Source organism: Lytechinus variegatus, chromosome 4 (genome assembly GCF_018143015.1).
Source record: "Lytechinus variegatus isolate NC3 chromosome 4, Lvar_3.0, whole genome shotgun sequence".
In the NCBI taxonomy this organism is placed as follows: domain Eukaryota; kingdom Metazoa; phylum Echinodermata; class Echinoidea; order Temnopleuroida; family Toxopneustidae; genus Lytechinus; species Lytechinus variegatus.
In genome coordinates, this window is record NC_054743.1 from 37,391,313 (window position 1) to 37,409,554 (window position 18,242).

The window sequence follows — 18,242 nt, forward strand, 5'->3', positions numbered from 1 at the left end:
AAGATGAAAATATAAGATGAGGGTAAGGGTCTTGATGGGTTTTTTTGGGGGGTAAAAATCACAAGATTAGAAATAAGGTAAAGGTACAGCTTAAAGCTTGGGTTTATTGTTTAGCTTCATGTGTGCATTTCCATTGGGAGCAACTGTGGCACGAACAATTGTCGATGGAAAAAAATCAAATTTGTCTTCATTACAAAAAAAAAACTATGCAGCTATTTTTGTTTTGTCAGGATCCAAACCGACATAGATTTTTAAGAAAAATCACAAACCACATGTTCTAAAAATAAAATGTCTTCCACATCATACACACCCTAATAGTTTTAGAATGCACGTTCATATAAATGCATTCAATGGAATAATAAAAGAAACTTGGGCGGATTTACAAAACTTAAAGAGAGGCATTATGAATGTAGCAAACCTGCACCGCTGGGTCCTAGGGTCATCATGCCATGACGAACACGTTGAGTCTCAAACAGTTGAATGAGCTTAAGAGTCCATGGGGGATGGTGAACTAAACCAGCTTCACGGATCTATGACAAACAAGTTTAGAATGCTTATGATCACAAACATGTAAATGGTGTAGTCTCCAATGCACTACGAATTGGGAAGCCTCCTCCAATAATTTTTTCATGTAGGGCGATTTCATGGAGTATGTACATCTGAACCAAGATAAGGGAAGGTATAATGCCTTTAAAGTTATCATGGCTTGGATAGTCAATGAATTGAAGAAAAAAAATATTTAATGGGGGCTGGATGTACAAAAGGTAAAATACATGTAGGTCATGGAATTGCCCTATAGATTCATCACACCTTTCAGGTTACTATGGTCCAATGATAAACACAGAAGTCATGCAAATTTGGGCATTCCAAAATTCTGTTGAGCCAGAAACACGTTCTTGCAAAAAGAATGGACCCAAAATTTCAAATATATTACCCCAATTAAACCAAAGAATGCCCGTTTCATACATGTACGACCCCTACTTATTCCAACGGTGCACTGAGATGAGATGATAAACACAGCCCTTTAATAAATTGTGTATGTACATGTAAAGGCCTTGGGAAAGGTGTAATGAATGATGTTTCTAACTGGGAGAAAAGTTGATAAATGCTATCAAGGTGTTACCTGCTTCTCTATGGCAGCCTCTATCTCAGGGTACCCAGCCTTGTCTAGTGTCATCCCAGGGAACAGATCATCAATCAGAGACAAGAACAAGGGCTCATCTTCATCAACCTAGACAAATAAATATATATTCATGATCATAATGGTTAGAAGTGAAAATAATTATGAATGAGAATAAGATAAAATATCACTGCCCTGACTGGGGTAGAACCCACCAAGTTATCTCGGCTCCCGTCAAAGCATATACCACTCCCAATGTCTATCACTTACTATCAGCACTGAGGGGTATAAACTTGGAAGCAAAATAGATACATATATGTAGCTCTCAACAGAAAATCATCTCAAACTTAAGGAGTCAAAACACTCATTTTTATGTGAACAGACTGCAAAAATCATCCTGATTGACAAATAGCGATGATTTTACTAAAGAAGATACAAGCAACATTTCTCATGACAGTAGGAAGTAAAATTATTTAATAAAAAAATGGGAAAATAGCATGGCAAAAAAAGATTCTTCACTTCAAACTGCAAATGATAAGGATGACTCCATAATTAATTGAAAGGGGAGCTTACCAGTTTGGATAGATTCATGTCTCTGAGAACCCTCATGACGATCATGTTCTCACTATCCTGTGGGTTGGATCTCTTGAAGGCTCCCAGGGTACGCAGCACAGACAGGATGTTACGAAGACCAAAGTCATAATGAACCTACAATCAACAACTATGCCTGACTAGGAACATCATTGATAGTGAAACGATATGTATTACGATTACAAAGAGCAGACACTCTCAAACATTCCTACAATACAAGCAAAATCTACTCAACAATCACATAATTAGCTATAGAGATATGACACCATATATCAACATGCAAAAATAAACACAGCTTCCTGAAACAGTTCTTGAGAAGTATAGATAAACTTATATAAAGTTGCTTCACAATATTAATTAATATTAATTAATATTCATTTGAGCACAGTATCTGCATATTGTTCCTCAAACCTGCTAAAAACAAGAAGATCATTTGCTAGCACACCATGATACGTCTTCAGTATAATTAGTCACTCACTATCTATTTCTCTCCTATTCCTAATTAAACATGGTCCTGGAAAGTAATTCATGAAAGTACTTAGTTACCATTCCAACAGTCAAACAACTGTACTTCTCAGCAAATCAAGAAAAGTTTTCAGATCTGACGACTTGTAAGGAAACAAATGTTGCTAAAACACTCCCAAGGAATCGAGTTACAAACATGGATCATTTTACTTCAGTTTCATCATTCATTTCCCTGAATCATCTCACCTGCTTTGTAAGCTGTTCCTCGCAGAGCTTGTAGAGTGTGTAGAACTTGCGAGCCAAGATGACATTGCCCTGGAAACCACAGCTAGCTAGCTTGACCCTCATGATGATCTGACGATCGGGTACCATCATGGCTACAGTCCTGAACTGGATCTTCAGGTTCTCAGGAAGCTCTTGACGTCCGGCATAACCAGGATTCTGCAGAGGTGGGAAATGGTTTATTTTTTTACCTTTGGGATCATACCTTTGAGGTGGGCATAAATTTGGTCCCATGTATTCCGGTGACAAATACTCCACTGCAAATTTGATTTGATTTATTTATTTCCACATTCCAAAAAACAAAAGCATATAAAAGTGAAATCATTTTTTTCATAGCATAACATAATAAGCAAATGATATAATTAATAACGTATGCATATATACAATCTAATAATCTAATTTAAATATATTTAGACCTGATGTTTTTTTTTTTTTTTACAAAAATAGCAGAAAAAAAGTCATATATATTCATATATCAACATAATACATTATGAAATGTGGGAGACCTTCATCTTAAGCTTTGAGCTTGAAATTGATGAAGGCCTCAAAAGAAAAGGGGAGGGAAAAATCAGACAAACAGTGCAATAATTCCACGCATTAATGGAATGACCAATGACCAACCCTTAATTTAACACCACACCCTATCCTAAACCTAACCCTGAACCCAACTCACAAACCTATTGAAGAATTCTAAGTTGTTTTAAGGCACGTCATCAAAAATCCCCTATGCGTCGCTACCCGTCGCGACGCAAAAACAGGATGTAAATTCAATGCCCCATCGCCCCTCGTCGCTTCCCGTCGAAGTCCGTCTGCTTTATATTCAGCCGAGGCAGTTTATTGATTGGTTTCGGGACGCCCTGCGACGGCCCAATTAACGCCACTAATCTAATACATCGCAACCTGGATGTGAGCCTCGATCTCGCTTCAACTGTACTATTTTTCTGATCGGGAAGACGGCAGGTGTTGTCGTGCGTGCGCAATACTTCCATTAATCGCTTCTGCACGAATCTTTTCTTGATTTATGTATTTCCTTCCTTCTCAATTTTTTTTTATATCAACAAGTGCTTTTCCCTTTCCGACTTTGTTGGAAAGTTAACGATTATTTTGAAAAACGGTGTTCGACAGCTTTAATTCGATCGAACATCGATGCATCGAATTTTGAAGGCGGGGAAAATTGGGTCAATTTTTTGCTCCGGCGTCGTCGCGTCGATGCGGCTATGCACGCATGAGCTGCATGCATATGCACTGACGGTATGCGCTGGCCGGGTGAGCGTTGCACAAGCAGATGACAGAGCAAAGTTCTTTTGTATTTTCCATGATAACAAAACACAAAAAAGGCCGGGGACCAATGCAGAATTCTTCTCAAAATATCTCCAACAATTATATTTGCAGATGACAACATATAAGTTTAAATTGAAACAATATTTAAGACATGAATCACGCAGAGTCGATCCATAAGATTTTACTCACTCTCACGAAACAACAGGCGTGCTTGTCAGCGCCAGCAAACAAGTGCAAACAGCAGAGAGTGCTGTAACTTGCCTGAGATTGTGTAGTTGGATCCAAAATGCGCTCCAAATAAATCGATGTGAATAAATATGTAATCTTCTGTGGATGGTCATTTGGATTGCTATTCAATGTTGATATAAAGATTGTGGAATATGAGTTATGACGATGTTCGAGAATTAATCCTGATAATGACAATCCATTTTTTTAAACAAGAGCATGCGATCGAAATAAATATGCATGTCTCGGATCGAGCCCTAAATTCATATCAGTTATAATTACGATTTAATAAGATTTTATGGTCATACTAAGAATATTGACGATGTCATGCAGCAAAGTATGTTATGTTCATATGGAAGAATTAATACTGGCATGGTTTTTTTTTTATTGACGACGTCAGCAGAGTTTGTTATGTTCATATGGCAGAATTATTTTCATTCCATCTCTTGACGTCTCTTCTTAATTCCGAGCTCCGAGAAAAGAAGCAAAATGCGCATGCGTGTTCGATGACGTATGGCATATTTCCATTCAAGAAATCAGAGCCCAAAGTTGGGCACAAACTAGCTTCAAATTGATGGGGGAAAATATCATAAGCAATTTTCTCTGTTTTGTCTTGTAAAATGTTATTATTTGGTGATATTACGATTTTGAAAAGAGTTTCTGCATGGAGACAATGTTCGAGAATCAATCATGACGTGATAATCATTTTTTCAGGTGCACTCAAGTCGATCGTCATACGATGTCCTCCATTGAAAATTAAAAAAAAATACAAACGTTTCACCAGGGTGACCAGATTTCTCAAAATGAAATACGGGACAATCGACAAAGATACGCAAAGAAGGCTACACAGTGTTAGACTTGTGAAAAAAAAATATAAAGAATTGGAAGGGAAGGTGAACGAAAGAATGAAGGAGAGAAAGAAAAGAGATGAATTGAGAGGAAAGAAAAAATGAAGGGGAATTAAATGAAGGAAAAATAAAAGAAAGTTAGAATAAAAAAAAGGTTTCCGTCAAATTATTGTTAAATATTACGATTAAATGTTCTATGGTAATGATATTAATATTGTTCATGATAGCAAGATTTATTTCACGGCGTTGATCGCGTCAATTTCCCGTCATTTTCTGGTTTGATTAAAGAACAGTACTGCGCATGCACGATCGATGGCAATGACCATTAATCAGTGGAGGTGCCGTGGCCGAGTGGTCTAAGGCGCCTGGCTATACATGGAAAGTCCGGGGTTCGATCCCCGGCCGCAGCACCTATGCCCGTGAGCAAGGCATTTAATCTACAATGCTCTTTTATCCTGCTTTCAAATAAATGGAAATGCTGCATGCATTGTTGGTACTAGGTGTGCACTTGTTTTTTTAAAAAAAATAATAATCATGAATTCATCTGCATAAATTATCTCGGCACGAGCAGACGAGTAAGACTCTAAATATGATCGAAATAAACTTCAAAGTAATGATGAATAGGCAGGCATATTTACACAATCGGTTTCATTTTGGGGGGAAACAAATCAAGTATTGAGTAGTAGTCAAGTTGGACATTACTGATATTTTGATGATTGATTGTTGTGAACCAAACGAATCGGCCGACGTATTTTTTTTCGATCCACCGATTTTGCAAACTCAGGCTTACAAATAATACTTCTTCCGAGATAGTAAGCGTGTGTTCTGCCAGGTATATGAAAGTAATTTGACATCACAAGCAACTCGAACGAACTTTAATAACGGTAATGTCAAAGCGATCGGGCATTAATTTGGGATGGTGATTGCATCTACTGCATTTTAGTTAATAAGTTTCCAGACTTTGTTTAAAAGTTACGTAAATCGTATTTTACACAGGATAGTAGAGAATTCATTCTGCCAGGCAAAGCAACTTGAACGATTTTTAATTAATGTCCGAACGACCGGACATTAATTTGGAATGATTGCGTCTATTCCATTGTAGTATAGTGTAAGTGTTCCGACTTTGTTGGAAAGCTACGTAAATCATATTTTATACAGGATAGTAGAGAATTCATTCTGCCAGGTCTAGCAATTTGAACTATTTTTAATAAATGACTGTTCGGGCATGACTTTGGGATGATCATTGCGTCTACTCCATTATAGTATAGCTTTCCGACTTTCAAAAGCTACGTAAATGATATTTTATACGTACAGGATAGTATAGAATTCATTCTGCCAGGTACATACCTTGAACATTGGCGGCGGAGCAGAAGATTATCTTTTGTGTTTGGGGGGGGGCGGCTATTGTTGCGTCCCCCCAAACACAAAAGATAATCCTCTGCTCCGCCGCCTATGACCTTGAACATACATTATCAGGTACATACCTTGGAGTATAGTAGATAATTCATTCTGCCAGGTATAAGTAGTTTCATATCGCTATAGCAACCTTAACGATTTTCAAGAAATGGGAGAAATGTCCGAAGATCGGGTAAAGATTTGGGGTGATTATTGCGTCTACTCCTTTCCGACTTTATTGGAAAGTTACGTAAATCATATCTTATACGGGATAGTAGAGAATTCATTCTGCCAGGTATACGAAAGTACTTTCATATCGCTATAGCAACTGGAACGATTTTCAATAAATGTCTAATAAATCGGGCATTATTTGGGTTGATAATTGAGTCTTCCATTTAGTATAGCTTTCCGACTTTGTTGGAAAGTTAGGTAAAATGTTATGAAATTATATTTCTAAACCAATGTTAAAACCAACAATTGAGAAATAAATTTGCTCATTAATAATTGCCCAGAATATATATATTACCATGATTACCAACATGCATTACATAACACAGTGGGCAGTATGTTGCCATTCATTTTAAGTGTGTTGAGATGTATTTCGGGTGGCGGGTGTTCTCAACCGCCGTCGATCGCGCCGAAATTTGGCACGCACAAGCATCACACAGCCATTGACAATATATATATAATTTTGTTGAATCATAAAGGAAACATTACTTGCATAATATATATTAACACCCAATTTCATATAAGATGTTTATGTCAGTTTTGGAATATAATTTATAGCTTTGGCAAAGAAAAGGGTATTTTTTATTATGCAATTATATGATTTGATAATTTTTTATGTATATTTATTTTATTTCATCTTTGTATTTCAATGTTTTATTAACAATGGAAATTATTACAGACTATTCAGCGGCTAAAATCAACCCTAATTTAATTACGCAGACCAATTAGAATGAGATTTGAACCCATTCTGGTTTTGTACTACATAAGCATGTTCTCAAGTCTTTACCGGGCTGAGAATATATCAATTTAAATAGAGTAAAATTCACAAAGTAAAATGCTGAAAATTTCATCAAAATTGGATAACAAATAACGAAAATCACGAAGTTATTGAATTTCAAAGTTTAGAAATATCCTGTGAAAAGAGTTATATGCACATCGTCATTAATATTCATATTCGAGTCTATCAGTGGACGATTTAATTAAGGAGAGGGTGGGTGGTTTGGTAATAAAATACATGTTAGTTCTATATAGATTTTGAACATGTTCGTAATAAAGCCATGCCTTTACGGAGCTTTCCGGCTTCTATTCACGAGAGTATCAATCAAGTTGCGGTGGGGGACAGTAGCGGACCGTGACCCGGAGGAGACAAAGCATTGGGGGGGGGGGGGGCACTGCATTGTCTGTGAACAATGCCACTGGGTGGGGATAACGGACTATCAAAGAATATCTGTCGTCTTTACGTGATGAATGGAATGGCAATACCAAGGGATCGTGCATAATGTTCATTAAAACATGCCTTTACGGAGCTTACCGGTTTCTATTCACGGAAGTAAGCGAGTTGGGTTGGGGATTACAGATTATCAAACCCGGGGGGGGGGGGGGCACTTACATTGACGAGTGGATACCATGCGCGACCAAAAAAACACGTAAAAAGGATGTCTTTTTCACGATAGGACACGTTACGTACGTAACGTGATAAGGGTGTCAAAAACGCAAAAATAATGAAAAAAGGGTATCTATTTCACTAGGAAAATTACGTGTTTAGGGTCGAATTTGCGGGGATGATGAGACAAAATTAAAATGTTTTATAAAGGATGTCCTTTTTGCCCCAACACTACGTGTTTAGAGTCCGATTTGCGCGGGGTGTAGAAGGTGGGGTCGTACTAAATCAAATAAGGTAAAGCCGACGACCGAAGGACCCGTAACAATAAAACATTCCTGTACTTGTTTAGGGGTTCATTTCAGGGAATATTTGCCAAGAATATCGTTTTGTTTCGAATACTTGTTAAGGGTAGGGTTTCACACGCCAATACTTGTTAAGGGGTGCATTTTCAGAATATGGAAATTACGTGTTTAGGGTGCTTTTCGAGACCCCATGGTCGCGCATGGTATCCACTCGTGAATGGAAGTGCCCCCCCCCCCCCCGGGTTATCAAAGAATGTCGTCTTAGTGCGATGAAAAGATTGACAATGCCAGGGAATTGATAAACGCAGGCAGAGGCGTCGATTATGGGGGGGCAGGGGGGGCGATCGCCCCACCAATGAAAATATTGGGGGGGCAAACATATCATTTTGCCCCCCCAATAATTCCGCATGTGCTAAAAGTAAAATAAGATTGTAATGTTACACAGAAATCAGCAAGCGAGATTGAGATACACAACTCGTTCTTCGTCTAAAATCGTGCTCAAAATGTCCACTTTTCAGATTGGAATATCAAAAAATTTCAGCTCGCGCTTCGCGCTCGCATCATTTTTGTAACAAAAACCCATACTTTCCATGATTAAATAGGTGAATATGGTCCCGTTTTCAGATCTAAACCTAAAAAGAACTCCCACTTCGATTTGCAATAATCTTTTGTTGGATATATATGTATCTTGTTCTTTATTAAAAACGTCCATTAAACTCAATTTTTTTATTCCAGATCGAAATATCAAAATTTTCAGCTCGCGCTTCGCGCTCGCATTAATCTGCTGGTGAGATATATATGTATATATATATATATATATATATATATATGTCTGTGTGTGTGTATATGTGTACACATACATATAGGCATATCTGTGTGGGTGTGATCGAGCGCCTTTGGAAAATTGATTCATGATTTTGCCCCCCCAATCTGAAAAATGGATCGACGCCCCTGAACGCAGGGGATGAAGAATAGCTTGAGATTTGCTCTCTGCGGAGTCAGGTGACCCATATTTTTAGGCCCAAAGCATTTTTAATATTCAGTGTATACTAATATTTATCCGTTTCTCCGTATTTAATATTAATGCGTGTTTTACTCAATATAACTCACATTTTATTGTAACGGAAGTACTCATACACTGGTAGACGCGCATAGCTGATTTCGAGTCGTTGATAAAGGATCCTGCTCTTTAAAAAACTTACTACACAAAATGTCAGCCGGATAAACTTTGCGTAGAGTTTATACGGTTTTAGTAGAAACTTTAACATACTTTTCCAAAGTGATCAATTTCTGCTCTATACAAGTAAGAAAAGGGAAGTATAACCATATAACGAATTCCCCAACATAATTGTTTTATTATCGAACCCTATTTTCAGCGTGCATAATTCTTCTCCAAGGGCCTCATTCAAAGAGGATAAATTATATGGGGTATAACAATAAAGACAACTTCTCATTTATATTTATGGAAAGTATTATTTAGTATCCACTTTAATTATAGGAGTACAAAATGAAAATAAACATCTTGAAAGAAAAAAATAATGGAGTAGGCTGAACGGGGAAAGGTTCATTTTTAATTCAAATAAATACAGTCCTTATGCACCTGAATTATTGTATACAATGTTATTTTCATTATACTGTCACTTAGAAAACAAAGTAAAATGTGTAAGAAAATCGAATTCAGGGTAGATTCCGATAGTTATAACAAACATTATAATTATCTGATATATTTTTATACCATTTTAGATAATACATATACTTTTTATTCAAATTCAGATATATATAGGTAAGCAATGTTGGGGAGTAAATAGCGCCGACAGCGCTAAGGACTTATAGACATCGGAATATAATCTATGACCACGGAAAGGATGTCGAGGTAAAAAATGTGATGACCAAGATAAAAATAATATAAATGACTACAGAATGCGCTCCGTGGGTGGTTAGCGATGACGGGAAATAAATAGCGCCGACGGCGGGAAGTACTTCGACATCGGAATTTAATCTATGACCACGGAAAGGATGTCGGGGTAAGAAATGTGATGACCAAGATAAATATAATTTAAATGACTACAGAATGCGCTCCGTGGGTGGTTAGCGATGACGGGAAATAAATAGCGCCGACGGCGGGAAGTACTTCGACATCGGAATTTAATCTATGACCACGGAAAGGATGTCGAGGTAAGAAATATGATGACCAAGATAAAAATAATATAAATGACTACAGAATGCGCTCCGTGGGTGGTTAGCGACGTCTGGGAGTAAATAGCGTCGACGACGGTAAGTACGCAGACATCTGAATATAATCTATGACCACGGAAAGGATGTCGAGGTAAGAAATATGATGACCAAGATAAAAATAATATAAATGACTACAGAATGCGCTCCGTGGGTGGTTAGCGATGACGGGAAATAAATAGCGCCGACGGCGGGAAGTACTTCGACATCGGAATTTAATCTATGACCACGGAAAGGATGTCGGGGTAAGAAATGTGATGACCAAGATAAATATAATATAAATGACTACAGAATGCGCTCCGTGGGTGGTTAGCGATGACGGGAAATAAATAGCGCCGACGGCGGGAAGTACTTCGACATCGGAATTTAATCTATGACCACGGAAAGGATGTCGGGGTAAGAAATGTGATGACCAAGATAAAAATAATATAAATGACTACAGAATGCGCTCCGTGGGTGGTTAGCGATGACGGGAAATAAATAGCGCCGACGGCGGGAAGTACTTCGACATCGGAATTTAATCTATGACCACGGAAAGGATGTCGAGGTAAGAAATATGATGACCAAGATAAATATAATTTAAATGACTACAGAATGCGCTCCGTGGGTGGTTAGTGACGTCGGGGAGTAAATAGCGTCGACGACGGTAAGTACGCAGACATCGGAATATAATCTATGACCACGGAAAGGATGTCGAGGTAAGAAATATGATGACCAAGATAAAAATAATATAAATGACTACAGAATGCGCTCCGTGGGTGGTTAGCGATGACGGGAAATAAATAGCGCCGACGGCGGGAAGTACTTCGACATCGGAATTTAATCTATGACCACGGAAAGGATGTCGAGGTAAGAAATATGATGACCAAGATAAAAATAATATAAATGACTACAGAATGCGCTCCGTGGGTGGTTAGCGATGACGGGAAATAAATAGCGCCGACGGCGGGAAGTACTTCGACATCGGAATTTAATCTATGACCACGGAAAGGATGTCGGGGTAAGAAATGTGATGACCAAGATAAAAATAATATAAATGACTACAGAATGCGCTCCGTGGGTGGTTAGCGATGACGGGAAATAAATAGCGCCGACGGCGGGAAGTACTTCGACATCGGAATTTAATCTATGACCACGGAAAGGATGTCGAGGTAAGAAATATGATGACCAAGATAAATATAATTTAAATGACTACAGAATGCGCTCCGTGGGTGGTTAGCGACGTCGGGGAGTAAATAGCGTCGACGACGGTAAGTACGCAGACATCGGAATATAATCTATGACCACGGAAAGGATGTCGAGGTAAGAAATATGATGACCAAGATAAAAATAATATAAATGACTACAGAATGAGCTCCGTGGGAGGTTAGCGATGACGGGAAGTAAATAGCGCCGACGGCGGGAAGTACTTCGACATCGGAAAGTAATCTATGACCACGGAAATGATGTCGAGGTAAGAAATGTGATGACCAAGATAAAAATGATATAAATGACTACAGAATGAGCTCCGTGGGTGGTTAGCGATGACGGGAAATAAATGGTGCGGACGGTGGCAAGTACTTAAACATCGGAATATAATCTATGACCACGGAGAGGATGTGAGGTAAGAAATATGATGACCAAGATAAAAAATAATGTGACTACAGAATACGCTCCGTGGGTGATAAGCGATGTCGGGGAGTAAAAAGCGCCGACGGCGGTAAGTACTCAGACATCGGAATATAATCTATGTCGCATTTATATGATGAAATCGTTTATTTCATATAAAAATCGCAATTAATGCAAAAAAAAGGCATGCCTGTGCAAAAAATAGATATATGCAATCACGTTCGCTTCACGCAACCCGGATGTTGTTAGCAGTCTTATCGATCCGACATTGTTATTTGCGACGAAGCGAGACGCTCCAATTAGCGAGTCGGCAAGATAAAAGGATGTAACGGGAAGGGATATCACCCAAAATGAATGGGAAAAGGGGGGTCGTCGGGTTGCGTCGGCTCTCGTCGCTCCCCGTCTGGTATCAGACCCGGATCTTGATATTCCGTCGCGACGAGTAGCGACGCATAAGGGATTTTTGATGACGTGCCTAAATAAAATAGGAATGATTGCAAAAAAGACAACCAACTTATTCAAGATAATAATAAATATATTATTCTCCAAATCTCAAGGGCAAATAAATCTGACAAAAATCAGTCGTAGTAAAAGTGAGACTGTAATCCTCTCCACCGCATAGAGAATCAATAGCATGGCCGGGCAAAAGTCTTACCATGGTCAAGAAGATACCAAACTCTGGGTCCATGTCGACGATGTCACCATCAGTGAAGACAAACTGATTTTTACGTTCCTTCTTACACGTGAGTACAATGTAGATCTGCTGAGCGGCCACAGAGAGAACAGGGAGCTCAATACGATTGAACTCATCGAAGCAGCCCCATGATCCAGACTGAGCAAGACCTACGGGAACAAGAGAATATATATGAGAAGTCTTCAAGATCTGCTGAGCCAAAATGATTGATCTATTTCATGGACTATGTTGTGAGAAAATTCATAGGTTTGCAGATTCATCTTCATCTGCAACAAAGGTGCCTTTATTAACCGGTGTGTTGGCTCAGTTGGTAGAGCGTTCGTCTCACAACCGGGAGGTCGGGGGTTCAAATCCTGGCCACGTCAGACCAAAAGAGGTCAAAAGATGGGAGTTACTGCTACCCTGTTTGGTGTTCAACAATTAAAGGGATAGAGCCTCGTCAATCTGGCGCTGCACAGCGGCTGCCGGGCCCACGATCAATTGGGCAAAACAAATTTTCTGAGTTTTTCATTTCTGGTGTCTATTTCGAATAATAAAATATGGGGTTTTTTTTTATTCAGTATGTTTTTGGCTGCTTGTCATCAATATGCACTATTCACTTGGGTGATTGACAAGTAGAAGCAGAATGATATGCCAAAAGCAGTGTGTATTTAACTGAAAAGGAAAAAGAAAGAAGAGGAAGAAAATGGAAGAGGGGAAGAAAATTAAGAAGAGGGAGAAGAGGAGATAGAGGATGAAACAAAGAAAAAAGAGAAGGAAAAAGGAGGAAGAGAAGGAGAAAGATGATGACAAGTGGGAGGAAGAGGAAGAGGAAAAAAAGGAAGATGAAGAAAAAGAGAAAGAAGAAAGTAAGAGAACAATGGTTACCTTTGTAGATTCTGCCCAATCCTCTGAAGTCCATCTGATCAGAGCAGTTGAAGACCACAACGTACTTGCCCAAGGCCTTTCCCATGTCTTTGGTTGTCTCGGTCTTACCCGTACCAGCAGGACCGGCAGGGGCACCACCCATACTCATACCTAAGGCCTGTGCTAGAGTGATGTAGCATCTAGGCAGAGGAGAGAGGAAAAACATACATTTATAATTATATTTCATGATGATGGCTTGGGACAAATAGGTAATAGTGGCTTAAAAGAGATGAAACATATATCTCAAATTAAATTTTACGACGATGGCTTGGAATGGTCAATAATGAATACCTCAAATTATACTTCACAATCATGGCTTCGAAATTTTACAATAACGAATATCTCAAATCACATGTATATTTCTATATTTCACTATTTCTATATTTCACAATTATAGCTTAGAACATCTTAGAAAAAGTCAATAATGAAACATATATCTCAATTTTATATTTCATATTGTTGTTTTTTTTATCTCTAGGAGCATCTCACACAAATAGTCAACAATGCATACTTGCATTTTAATATTTGACTTCAATTCAAATAAAATAAGAAAAGTTATAAGGGAAGATGGAATGAACACAAGTGGAAAGCCTCTGGCTGTCTCACCTGCATCGCGCGATTCAACATAGCAGCATTGCTGACTTTGAAAACTACTATAAATCGCACAAGATGTTCAGTGATACTTGGTTACTCTTATTTCCATGTTTTATGAACTAGACCAATACACTTACAGAGATAGGATGGTAATTCAACAAATACCCCAATGTGGCCGAAATTTATTGACCTCACATGACCTTTGACCTTGATCATGTGACCTGAAACTTGCACAGGATATTCAGTGATACTTGATTACTCTTATGTCCAAGTTTCAAAAGTCAGATCAATAAACTTGCAAAGTTATGATGGTAATTCAACAGATACCCCCACTATGGCCAAAGTTCATTGACCTTTGACCTTGGTCATGTGACCTAAAATGTGCACAGGATGTTCAGTGATACTTGATTACTCTTATGTCCAAGTTTTATGAACTAGACCAACATACTTTCAAAGTTATGATGGTAATTCAACAAATACCCCCAAATCGGCCAAAGTTCATTGACCCTAAATGACCTTTGACCTTGGTCATGTGACATGAAACTCATGCAGGATGTTTGGTGATACTTGATTGACCTTATGTCTAAGTTTAATGAACTAGGTCCATATATTTTCTAAGTTATGATGACATTTCAAAAACTTAACCTCAGGTTAAGATTTTGATGTTGATTCCCCCAACATGGTCTAAGTTCATTGACCCTAAATGACCTTTGACCTTGGTCATGTGACATGAAACTCTAATAGGATGTTCAGTAATACTTGATTAACCTTATGGGCAAATTTCATGAACAAGGTCTATATACTTCTAAGTTATGATGTCATTTCAAAAACTTAACCTCAGGTTAAGATTTGATGTTGACGCCGCCGCTGCCGTCGGAAAAGCGGCGCCTATAGTCTCACTCTGCTATGCAGGTGAGACAAAAATCACTCCTTGCTCATGAGTATATACATGAGCATAGGTGATATTTTTTTACTGTATTCATGTATTGTATAAAAGGACACAACCATAAACAAAATATTGCTTTAGGAGTTATAATCAAATTTTTAGTAACCAAGAATTCAAGCTGAACAATACTAGAGTTTCTGTTCCTCAAATACAAGTATCCATGAATGAGCTTTAAGTTGCTATGAAATTTTATAGCTCTACATGTATATTGCATGCATATACAATGTAGGAGACATATCATCTTGATTTGTACCTCCCACTGTGATGCTATACCTACCTGTCAGTAAGTGGAGTGATCACCAATCTGTCTGTACACCCCACAGGTTCATTCATGTAGGCAAAATCTACATCAGTGATGGAGATGATGCAGGCATCGGTGTCTTCGTTGAAGTAGAATCGAGATTGCTTCAGCCATTCAAAGTCATTGACGGACTTGATATGCATGCGCACCTATCAAATGCAAGAAAAATTGTTGTACTTAGGAACAATTGTTTTGTACAGAGATGTGCAAGTTTAAATCTTGCATTATTCTGATTGAAAAATATTACAATTGGAAGGATTACTCAAAGAAAAAGGGATGGGAGAAAATCACATTGCCAAAAGAAAGAATTGTGTCTGATAAGCTTTTGGCAAAGGAATGAATGGAAGTTAAAGTACCTCTACTGTGTCAATAAACTAAAAGGTAAGAGATAGGTTAGGTTAATTTGAGAATGTTACCTTCCCTCAACAGAAGCCTCATTATCTCACTTGGCCCCACACTTGTCATGCAAGTCATGCAACATCCTGGTCAGAGCAGCATGATTTTCACACATTATTTTTTGACATAGTAATTACATATACCTTTGTGTTTACAAGTTTTAGAACCACTTTAGATTCCATCTTTTCAATTCAATTCATTCATTAGGAAAAAATCACATGAGTAGATATATCCATAATTTTAATTTATTTATTGTTCGAAATAGACATGAAATAAAATACTCTGAAAATTTGCTTTGCCCAATTGATCGTGGGCCCGGCAGCCACCGTGCAGCGCCAGATCGACGAGGCTCTATCCCTTTAATTGTTGAACGCCAAACAGGGTAGCAGCAATTCTCATCTTTTAACGTCTTTTGGTCTGACGCGGCCGGGTTTGAACCCCCGACCTCCCGGTTGTGAGACGGACGCTCTACCAACTGAGCCAACACACCGGTTACATATATACATTGTAAAATGTGAGGATCAAACACCCTAGGAAAGCCAGAGGCTTGAAAAGTTCTTGTCCTCTTGTCCTGTTCTTGTCCTCTTCATTGCAGTCCTTGCTTTACAAATTAATCATTCACTTATAGGTACTTTTTTCAACACGCTAGAGTATTTTTAATCTCATGATTAGGAAAATTGCCTATGATACTATGGTCATTCAAGATAAATATTTGAAAGCAATGCTTCATAGTTTGCCAAAAAGAGTGAATTTATATCTTGGGCATCACTTCCTCAGCGTTTGCATCGGCCTACCTGCTAACATTAAATGTAAAGGACAAACTTTGACTTACCAGGTCATCAAAGATATCTCTCTGATGGACGTGGATGGTGACGAGAGTCTCAAACTTGGTTCTTTCGTACTTGGTGAGTTCTTGTGTGGTCATGTCGATTAGCATGTTCAGCATGTCAAGGAAGTACTGGTTGGTCGTCGCCATGATCTGGATAGGGAAGAAATTTAAAAATTATCATATTGACATCTCTTGACAATAGCAATTTCATAAACGCTGAGAAGCGTGAACCCTGTAGATGGGCGACACCGATAAGTAACTGTGGGACTGGGTCCGTGTGTTAGTATTGCTTAAAAACCCCACAATCTTGGAAGCATTTCATCTATCAAGTCCTGTTTTATTCGATATTTACTAATATTACATAGGTTATGTAGATTCGAATCAGTGATAGGTCAATACGCCATCACGTGACCATAGCTGCGAGGATCGCATTTGTTATATTCTAGGTTTTGACGTCACTTTAGGGAATATACTGCGTTGTATTTTCAATTGCGGCGTTATGTTCACTAAGGTGACGTCACTCGCTGCATACAAGTTGCGTACCAAGGTAGTTTATATGATGTACGCGCTAATGTTAACGCGTCGATTGCATGAAGAACGCGCTTAATGTATTTTCCAAAAAAAAATCTATTATGACGTAGATGGATCAGAGCTGTAGCAAGAATTTCGGGTTTGAGCCAGATGATGAATGCAATTTCTGATGGCGAATCCACATAGACTATATAATATAACAGATATTGCCTGGTCTATCGTTTTAATAAATAACATTTCAACTCCCCTCCGAAGCTATATTTTTCCCTCAGGATATTTTCCCTCAGCGCTGCGCGCTTCGGGCAAAATATAATCCCTTGGGAAAAATATAACTCCGTCGGGGAGAGGAAATGTTATATTCAAACTCTAGGTAGGCAATATCTGTATATTATACCATGCTCCACAGCTAATCAAAATCAATGAAAGTTGTCAGATAACGAAGGCTGATGAAACACTCCCCTAGCAAGAATGCCATGTTTATTTTGCTAATATCTTAATAAAACATTTTCTAATAGCATAATTGGCAAAAAATTTATTCAAACATAGAAACACTTGGGGGGTCATATGATCGGATTCTGTTCACACGTATTGTGAGATCATTATCACAACTTGCGAATTGTGCTAAGACGTACCTTTCTATCAGAGCGAGCATTCTTGAGGGCCTCTTCACTGTCCCTGGTCCAGATCATCTGAATACCAAGCAGACCAACCTGGGCTGCGTAGGTATTCTCGTACTCTATCAGGTTAAAGTTCTCCTTGTCCTGGAGAGCGATGTACGACGTCCTGATGACAGTGTGGATGGACTTCTTCACCGTCTTCAGCAAATCTCCTAACCACACCTCGACATTACCCTAAATGGAAATTAGAAACAAACAATATCAATCACATGGTCAAGTCTGCATTGGTGTTCTAATACTCTGTCCCCTTGTCATAGAGATCAACGTACAAAGTCCTGATGACAGTGTGAATGGACTTCTTTACTGTCTTCAGCAAATCTCCTAGAGGAAGGCGAAACCGTACACCTTGACATTACCCTAAAGGGAAAAAGAAACAAAGAATATCAATGATGTAATCAGGTCTGCAT

At 38.5% G+C, this 18,242-nt stretch overlaps 1 protein-coding gene across 1 annotated transcript in view; it reads right to left on the reverse strand.

Moving 5' to 3' along the window:
* LOC121413974 (dynein heavy chain 5, axonemal-like) overlaps positions 1-18,242 on the reverse strand; it is a 90,371-nt gene that overhangs the window by 37,901 nt on the left and 34,228 nt on the right. Inside the window, exons 32-40 of the mRNA XM_041607002.1 lie at positions 17,791-18,009; positions 16,631-16,777; positions 15,379-15,551; positions 13,523-13,701; positions 12,617-12,804; positions 2,423-2,617; positions 1,694-1,828; positions 1,124-1,231; positions 419-530 (exon numbers count right to left, since the gene is read on the reverse strand). Coding sequence (XP_041462936.1) covers positions 419-530; positions 1,124-1,231; positions 1,694-1,828; positions 2,423-2,617; positions 12,617-12,804; positions 13,523-13,701; positions 15,379-15,551; positions 16,631-16,777; positions 17,791-18,009 — 1,456 coding nt within the window. The remainder of the gene's footprint in view (positions 1-418; positions 531-1,123; positions 1,232-1,693; positions 1,829-2,422; positions 2,618-12,616; positions 12,805-13,522; positions 13,702-15,378; positions 15,552-16,630; positions 16,778-17,790; positions 18,010-18,242) is intronic.